The 9,729-nt window shown below is 41.0% G+C and overlaps 1 protein-coding gene across 1 annotated transcript; it reads right to left on the reverse strand.

The window, feature by feature from the left end:
* Positions 1 to 1,460: 1,460 nt before the first annotated feature.
* LOC149287229 (ADP-ribosylation factor-like protein 5B) lies at positions 1,461 to 9,440 on the reverse strand. The gene is made up of 6 exons (XM_089493174.1): positions 9,395 to 9,440; positions 7,663 to 7,723; positions 7,422 to 7,569; positions 3,475 to 3,558; positions 2,853 to 3,004; positions 1,461 to 1,509 (listed from the first exon to the last, which is right to left on the reverse strand). Exons 1-6 carry the CDS (start codon positions 9,438 to 9,440, stop codon positions 1,461 to 1,463), a joined length of 540 nt encoding a protein of 179 aa, XP_089349300.1.
* Between the last annotated feature and the right edge of the window lie 289 nt (positions 9,441 to 9,729).

A 9,729-nucleotide genomic window follows, 5' to 3' on the forward strand; every position in this document is an offset into this window, starting at 1 on the left:
GACACCCCGAGGAAAAGGGGTAAGAGACCCCGAGGACACGGGGAAAGGCAGCAAGGGGAGGTAGGAGAAAACCCTACCCACAGAAGAAAAAGGGTACGAGAGCCAATACAAACATCCAAAATGTGTAAAATAAAAGTACCATATAGACAATTTATAAAGCAATATAATGGAATGTTCTCACCTGGAGGTTAAGCAGCAAAGAAAGAGGAGGAGTTTCCAGTTGTGCAGACTTATATAGACTGTTCCCTGTGTTCCTATTGGTTGTTTTATTGTTTTCTGTTAACTGTTTTGCTGCTGGAGGTTAACAGTAAAGAAGGTTAATGCAAAATACGAAGCCTCCTGTCTTGCTATAAAATTTGATGATCTGAAACATTTGAGTGTGACAAATGCACTGTATTATACATATATTATACACACTTTACCTCTTACCTCACACAGAGCCGTCTTCACTTAGTGAGCAGCTGCTTCTTAACACTGAAGCTGCAGCAAATTGCTTGTATGAAATACCTAAGAATATCTGCACCAAGTGCTCCTTTATATATGTAGTAAAATAAATTATTTGCTAAAGGTAGAGTTGGCCTGAGGCGTTCTCAGGTTCTTATACACATATCCACCCACCCAAGCAACTTCTGTTTGTAAAATCATATCCAACACACAGGCAGCATTGAGAGCACTGAACTAGCCGTTCCAATTAGAAATCAACCTAACGCAACCAGAGAATGCTGATTATATATTAAAGGCGGCAATAATAATAGACACCAGGCATTTGGGAGAGTTATGTGTATTTAATTGTTTCCAATAATAAAAATAGCAGGCATAAAATTTAGCATCTACTATAGGCCCCACGTTTAAGTGAATTGGAGAAGTTATATGAAGAAAGCATTGACGTTAATGAGCAGTAGTCAAAACCGATCACCTTCTGAAGTACCTGGCCAACGCGCATAGCATTGCTTTACCCACAAAGTTAAAAAGTCAACATTTCATTTACTACATTGATATGCTGCTGAATAGCTTAAGTTATTAAAAGTTTAATATACTTAAATAAAAAATGTAATTGCACAATATCTTGCTGTCCTATGTTGTCCAATACAGTCAGCACAGAAAATAAAAAAAATAATAAACATTTGACCTATTCAGTATGCTTAGTTTAAAAAAGCTACATATATGCCAGTATAAAAACAGTGGCAGTGTAATTTGATTTAGATGTTCTGTTACACAACAGATGCGATGCTATAAAATACAAGATAAAATAAGAAATGTTCTTTGTTGAGGTTGTCTGTGGTTCATGGAAATATTCAATTCTTTTCCAATACAGCAGCACTTCATTCAAGTGAAGTGTGGCTCAAAGAGATAGGTTGAACCTGTTATGAATCAAGTGTTCTGATGTCTGTGTACAAAAAGTACGTGAGGAGACTGTTTAATGTCACAGAATAAATAGTAGTCCTTTCTGTGGAAATAAGTTATCTCACTCCAGTGCGACAAGTCATCCATTCAAGGCCTTGGCATAATCTGAAGAGGGGGGAAATATCAATGTGTTAGCAGAGTCTACATACACCATATGTGAATAATACTTTCCGCATAAGTGTGAGAGCAGTAAGCAGGTGGAGTCCCAAACAAGTCACACTCTAGTAAAATTAGTAAGGCAAATAATATAGGAAAAAGTTTGGTGTGTGTGGGGGGGTGTTGTCTAGGACGTTGCCTAGCAGGTCCTAAACACTTACCCGTTGTCCTCAAGGGGTTAAAGATGGCCTGCTAAAACATGCTAAACACCATTCTATGCACCATTTATTCCAAACTGTAAAACGTAAAGTACAGTTCTGCAAGAACCCTCCTAAGTCATATGGGCTACAGGAAAAGCAAGGGGAAGACCATGAAGCAAACAGAAGCCCCAGTCTCAAACTTTACAGGAGTATTTTTACGCGCCAGCCATTTGGGTCTCCGCCACAATCTTTTAAAATGGTGGACTCACTAGATGGGTCTTCTTCAGCATAGGACAGCAAGCCTCCCTCCTCCACTCAGATGCCTGCTACCAGCTTATGGGGGTTGTGTTCCATGTTTCAACCGTTACCCACCAAAACAGCTAATTCGTTTTAGGAATGTGATTTGCTTAAAGAATCATTAAGCCAAGAGTTACTTGTGCAAGGAGACAGCTGAATGAGATAGTCTCAGTCAACTGGTGGAAAGTAATCTTAAGGCTGTTCAAGCACACAAGACACCAGTTCAGTGTGCAGTAGAATGCATATATCCTAGCTGCTGGGGAGTTTGGCAGGGAGTTGGGCACCTTTCTCCACACCTAGTGAGGAGTAACCCCAGGTATTCTGGATGCAAATCAGCAACACACTCCAGAGACTGATGTGTGATCCTCTGCTGCGGAGCCTGGCTGTGACCCTGCATCGTACACCCGCTCTCTACTTACAAAAACATACCCTTACCGTAGCGAGATACATAATTCCCCTCTGGCCGCTGATACAGAGAATGGCTTTAAAATGCAAAAAAAAATAAAAAAAATAAAGGCTATTGGAGAAACGATCAAGTCAGCCTTTGATCAGATAGTACCCCATACTGGAAGCTGGCTTTAATGAAGGGGAAAGAGTTTATTTTAATGAAGCACTAGTATCTGGCCCTGCAGAGTCTTTTCTAAAACAGTTTTATGCGATCCTCATGTGAGTCCTTCAGGGATCATTTCATATTGCAAACCATCGTATATGCGTTGCTTTCACATATATGATTTTCCAAACAATAAATGTGGGAAATGGGGAAATCTGTGAACAAATAGTGTTATTCTGGTCTTTTTTTAAATCTGAATATACAGTGAATAGTTTAGACATCTACAATTGTGTGAATGTACATACCCTTCTCCTGTAAGAGCACAACAGGACTGAATATGCCAGGGGTGATCCCTAATTGAGCTAAGAGTGAGGTATTTTGAAATATCAGCTGCCGTCATGCACCCTTTCATATCCTGCTTGTTTGCAAAGATAAGAACCGCAGCCTTCTTCAAGTCCTATAAGAGATACAAGTTATATACAGCTGTCTAACACTCTCAGGATTATATATATATATATATATATATATATATATATATATATATATATATATATATATATATATATTACACATACATTTAATAAGCAACTTTTTTAAATATGATTTATTTAACCTTTTGCATGTCTGCAGTCAGGACACATTTTTTCCAGTTATATAGTATAGTTTTGCTATATTTTGGGTTTAAACAGACAACTTAAATTTTATCGAGGACAAAAAAAAAATATATATATATATATACACACACACACACACACACACACACACACACACACACACACACACACTATGTTTTTCTTTCATATAAAACTCAGCACTGCCATGAAGAATCAGTTCACCAGCAGTTCATTTCAATTCAACACAAGTCAGGATAATCCCAAATTCACAGACTATTAAAAGTTATTAAAGTTGCGTTTCAAAGTGGCTTACCTCGTGTGCCAGCATGCGGTACAGTTCTTCTTTTGTGATCGATAGTCTCTCTCTATCAGTGCTATCTACCACCAGGATAATAAACTAGGGATACAAAAACAACAGTTAATGCGGTTACAAGGGAAGGGTAAGCTACAGTGCCCTCCACTAATATTGGCACCCTTGGTATAAGCAAAAAAATAAAAAAGGCTGTGAAAAATTGCCTTTATTGTTTAACCTTTTGATCTTCCACAAAAATATTCTGCTCTCATAGATATCAAACCATTGCAAACACAACCCAGGGTTATCCAAAGAAAATAAAAATTGTTGAATGGGTGGCACAAATATTGGGACCCTTATAAATTCATTTGAGAAAAAAAAAAAAAAAAAAGGATATTCCCATCGATATTTTACATTTTTAGTACACCTGGGTGACTAGGAACATACTATTCTTCAACCATGAATTCCTGTTTCACAGGGGGTATAAATATAAGGTAACATATAGGCCAAATTCCCATGGAAAACCTGTGGGGTGAACTGAGGAGGAGAGTCCACCAGTATCAGCCTCAGACTTTCAAGCATCTGGAGAGATTATGTATAAACGAATGGTCTCACAGCCCTCGCCATGTATTCTCCAACCTCATCAGGCATCATAGGAGAAGACTTATAGGAGGTAAAAGAAAAAATGTCGGTGCGCTAAGCTAGTCTCAGGCTCAAATAATACAAATGTATAATATGAGGCCTACCAAACAGTGTGAGCATGCAGCAAATACAGTGTGTTGGCTGTACAATGTATACAAGAAACAAAATACTGTCTGCGCTTCTCACCCTAATAAAGTTGGCAACAAATATATAAACATAATCATAACCTCTCATTTATATTATGTTCTTATAGGAGGTAAGCATACAGTATAGACTAAAAGGGTGCCAATAATCACATATTTCACTTTTTTTTTTTGGATAAACCTGTGTTGTGTGTGCAATAGTTTGATATCCATGTGGGCAGTATTTTCTAAAGAAAATACTATAAAATTAATCCATTAAGATTTTTTCACAGCCTTTTTTACTCATATTTACCAACGCTGCCAATATTAGTGGAGGACACTGTATGTACTACTGTAGAAGATTAAGAAATAAAGCGTTCAGTATAAAGGATTACCGTATTTGCTCGATTATAAGACGACCCTGATTATAAGACGACCCCCCAAAATCTGAATATTAACTTAGGAAACAAAGAAAAAGCCTGAATATAAGACGACCCCAAAGGAAAAAAGTTTTACCAGTAAATGTTAATTCATGTAAACTATTTTTTTTAATAAAAGCTATGATTGAGAAAAAGATTTTTTTTGTTTTTATTTCTTGTATTTTCCAACCTGTCCCCCAGTTACGCACATCTGCCCCCAGGCTTGCCACTCCAATATGGCACTGTGGCCCATGATATGCCTTTTAACCCTCTATATGCCACTGTGCCCCATGGTATGCCTTTTGACCCCCTATGTGCCACTCTGCCTCCAGAAATGCCTTATACCCCTATATCCCATTCTGGCATTTAGGGGGTTAAAATGCATATTATGGGGCAGAGTGGCATATAGGGAGGTATAAGGCATTTCAGGAGGCAGAGTGGCATTAAGGGAGTTAAAAGGCATTGTACAGAGCACTCTGCCTCCAGAAATGCCTTATACCACTATATGCCACTCTGCCATTTAGGGGGTTAAAAGGCATATTATGGGGCAGAGTGGCATATAGGGAGGTATAAGGCATTTCAGGAGGCAGAGTGCTCTATTAAATGCCCCCTTAACGCCACTCCAGAAATGCCCTATGCCCCCATTTAACACACACACACACCCTATACCCCCATTTAACTAACTAACACACACACACACACACACACACTCTCTCCCCCCCCTTCCCCCGCTCTCCCCCCTCTCTTACCGGTGCTTCCAGCCGGGGCAGCGGGTTGACGTCGCCTTCTGCTGCAGCCAGAAGGAGGTGTGGCTAGCAGCGGGGGTTTGTATGCGTCCGTCGCGTATACTTTCCCCGGCTGTCAGAGATCAGAGTTCCCCGCACCGGTGCGGGGAACTCTGATCTCTGACAGTCGGGGAAGGTCTATGCGACGGACGCAGACAACCCCCGCTGCTAGCCACACCTCCTTCCGGCTGCAGCGGACGTTGTCTACGCGGATTGCGTAGACGTCAACCCGCTGTCCCGGCAACACAGCAGGAAGCACCGGTAAGTGTGTGTATGATGGGATGGGGGGGGGAGTCGGGTGAGACAGGAGGATCCAGGTCCCCTGCAGCGGTGCGGGGGATCTGGATCTTAGTCTCCTAATCAGACCTCTATTTGAGGTCTGATTAGAAGACGACCCCGATTAGAAGACGAGGGGTATTTTTCAGAGCATTTGCTCTGAAAAAAACCTCGTCTTATAATCGAGCAAATACGGTATTTTACATGAGACATATCCTTTAATATAACACAGTGGAAACAGATCAGGCAAAAAGTAACCAGATCTGTATCAGTAGACCATGTAATCCAATCTAAGAAGCACAGGTCATGTACCAAGGTCATTAATTTGTCAAGCACAAGCAAGACCTACCCTAGTAGGATATTAAAGCATATCAGTCGCTTTTTCCCCCAAAGTTGCTTATTGTTAATTAGGGGCAAGCAGGGTTGGAATGGGTAGGTGAGAAGGGAAAGATCAGGTGAGGACCTTGATTACATTAGAGATTACGTTCTTGGCAATTCCTAGAAGCCAATTGGCCACAACTACCGAATTTTTAGATATGGCTCGTAAATGCTTGCAGCATTTTATATTCACCCTTATGGGTTTACCTCTTTCTGGCTCCTTACTTCTACACACTTGCCTGGCCCTGGATTAGATAATACTGGCCCTGCTGCACACAGCACAGACTGCAGCTTCCATGGGGTTGATGTTTAAATATTTCCAAAATAATTACACTGACTACCAACCAAAATACACAGACAATGGGTAGTTTAAACGAATGAATATTGTTAGGCCAATAGTTGTAGCAGAGTGGCAGATCCACTTTATGGGCCTCAATAAACCCATGAGAGCTTTGGAATTCATTGCTCTCAAAGTGCACGGCACTGAATTCCTTGGCTACGCGGACACAACGAAACATTTAAAGGGAATTCGCACCCTTTTCCTCCCCTTTATATGGCATATTTATTGTCCCCATGGTGCCCAGCAACGTGTGTTAGGTATGTTATATGAAGAAGACGAGCATAAAAGGTTTACATAAAAGCTTGTATGGGTGTTCCTTAATCTCTGCTTTCCCAGTGTAATTTACATGCAGAACATTTACTACAGTTTAGAGCCGCCTTTCCGAGCCGATCTTTGGACACTAAGAGGAGACCTGCCGTCAAATGTTGGCATTTTATAACCAGGATAGTTAGGTTGTTACCTTTGCATCATCACGATGTGGCCATACTATGTACAGTACTTTGTATAGACTGCATTTTCCGAGAGTTATAAGATTGAGTTTTTAAAAGTGAACAATATGAATGCAACCTATTATCCTCTACAATCCATCCATAGCTGATGGAACTAGAAGATATTTAAATAGGTGCAGGAGCTATTTACAGAGTAAATTTACAGGAATGTTCTGTTAAAAAGATATGTGCTAAAAAGATATGTGCTGAAAGAATGATTGCGTGGAAGAATCTCACATGCGTAATACATAAAGACCACACACTGGCATTTACAGCTCCATCCAAAAGAAATGTGAGGCATGCCCAATAAAAAGTACAAAATAAAATTCAGTATGTCTGAAAATGGATACGTTGTCAGGAACACTGCCTAGAATTATTTTATGTGCGTGTAATATTTGAGTATGTGTTCTATACGGTGTTTGTCTTTCCATGATTCAGATGACTGACCATCTACAGGTATTTCTATCAGCACTAAAACGTGAATTATGTTCACTATGCAGGTAACAGGAGGCGCTTACCTCTGTGTTGGAATAATAGGTGTTCCATGATGAGCGTAGAGATTCTTGGCCTCCTATATCCCACATCAGAAAATGAGTATTCTTCACAACTATTTCTTCTACGTTGCTTCCTATCGTCGGAGATGTGTGGACCACTTCATTCATTAGACTGTTTCATAAGAAAATAAAGGAGATAACGGATGTGTTACCATTTCTAGGCGTTAAAAAGGACAGTTGCGGAGTACAACACACAAATACTTACAACTGATACAGTAAAGTTGTTTTGCCAGCATTGTCAAGTCCAACAATGATCACCTTGTGCTCTGGGGGAAAAAAAGACAAAACTATGACTAATAAAAAAACAACAGAGGGATAAAAAAATGGAATAAAAAGAAAAACCTCACCAACTTATATAATGATTTTGCTTGCATAATGTAAATGTCATAATCACCCATAGTGAACCTTGCAATCAACGTTTTTGTGGATGACAGAGCCATGTTAACTGCGATCAATGTATTGATTTTTCACTTGGAATATACAGTTTAACAAACACACTATGCAGTCCAGACTTTTCTCGTAAAAATACATACACTGATTGAGGTGAAGTAATTTTTGTGGGTTGATCCCTAAGCCCGGTGGAACTTTACTATCCAAATATAACTATTTGAGAAATGACCAAGCAAAAAGTTTTGCAGCTCGGGGGAATAACCGGGCGGAAAGGAGAAAAGGTATGCAATACAAACACCTTTGTCCAGCATACAGAAGTGGGAGAAAACCCGTTAAATAATACCCGCGCAATAATTAGCCACAGGCTAAGAAAAACAGGACAGTTCCTCACATTAATCAGATTTTAGAAAACTATACATTATACAGATAATCTACAGATTTATGAGATGGCTGAACATGGCAGAACCAGGTACTTCTCGGAGCACCAGCGCAGGCAGGTTGTTTGAATGGAAAATGACACAGAGCTTTTTTTTATTTTTATTGGTAAAAATCCAGAATATTAATGATTGAAAACATAGAAACCTAGAATTAGACAGCAGATAAGAACCACTCGGCCAATCTAGGATGCCCATTTTTTCCTGTAAAGACTCCGATTTTAATAATTCTTGACTCTAGAGTCAGGATAGCTTTATGCTCGTTTGAACTCATGATGTAACATGAGATTGGGTCTAAAACGAAGGCATGATGCAGGTATGAATCAGAATAATTCAATATATATTTACGATTATTCTGATGTATGTAAACAAAGCCACAATCACTGCTACTAAGTCTTTGCGAGGTTATAGGAATACCGCAACGCGAGTATCATCATTAAATCAATAAGGTGGCCAATCAAAGCTACTGCCAGGTCACCGGGGATCATCTAAGGCAGCGTTGGCAATGTTTCCCTGTCTATTTATACTTTGTATTTGTAAACAAGGCTTCCTGACCTGAACACAAGGACACGGTGACAGCCACCAATACATCGGCAGCAGTATGGATAGTTACATATAGACATCCCAGAGAGGACATTAAATAACAGTATACTGCGATACAATGTCACACACGGGCACAACACAAACCTCCAACAATAAACAAAGCAAGCAACACACACTGCAACAAAGAGGAGTTTTAGAAACATCTAAGTGCCACTCAGCACAGCAGGCAGCACAATGGAAAGTCAAACAGCATCCATGTAATGGAGTGGGGGATGGGCTCATGGATGTATGGGAGGATGCGGCATGTACTTGACTATGCGCGGAGAATGGGGCATTTCATTGTAAACAAGCCGTGGGCTGCCAGATGACCAGTTTAACCCTCTAGGAACCAGAAGGGGCATTAAATGCTCTGTGCCGAGTGTGCATTACATTCCCGTTAGGGACCCAACTAGTGCAGCATACTTTAACGTGTGTCTTCATTAAACACGGGGTATTCCTTCAGGCAATGAGCCGCGGCAGCTGCAATAACAGAGCGCGCTGTACCGCTCGCACAGACCCGCCGCCGCTCACCTTGGTTGCAGAAAAAGTTCCACAGCTTAGCAAAAATGAGCCCCATGATTAACGGGAGCCTATCCGGCGTATGGCCGCCCTTCGTGCAATCGCATAGGAAACGGAGTGAGGGTGTCCCGCACGGGGGGTAGCGGAGCCGTCCCTCTCAGGCCACCTCCATGGGGAAGAAGCGCTGGCTGAGCCTCAGGGAACGGGGAATGCACAGCAGCTGGAGCCTCACGCCTGCAAGCCTTGCGCACGCGCACACAACGCTCTGACGTACCCGCAGCCGGCGTCTGACGCGCGTGCGACGTCAGCGCTCTTCAATTCCTAGTACTGGCTGCGTGCTGCCTGAG

This window comes from Sceloporus occidentalis, unplaced genomic scaffold (genome assembly GCF_023333645.1).
Source record: "Sceloporus occidentalis isolate IW3139 unplaced genomic scaffold, rSceOcc1.0.p SCAF_63, whole genome shotgun sequence".
Taxonomy (NCBI): Eukaryota; Metazoa; Chordata; class Lepidosauria; order Squamata; family Phrynosomatidae; genus Sceloporus; species Sceloporus occidentalis.

Coding starts and splice junctions, on each gene's coding strand:
- LOC149287229 (XM_089493174.1), bottom strand. CDS start 9,440: ATGGGGCTCATTTTTGCTAAGCTGTGGAACTTTTTCTGCAACCAAG. Junction 7,724..9,394: donor GAACTTTTTCTGCAACCAAG/GTGAGCGGCGGC, acceptor TTTTTCCCCCAG/AGCACAAGGTGATCATTGTT. Junction 7,570..7,662: donor ACAACTTTACTGTATCAGTT/GTAAGTATTTGT, acceptor CTTATGAAACAG/TCTAATGAATGAAGTGGTCC.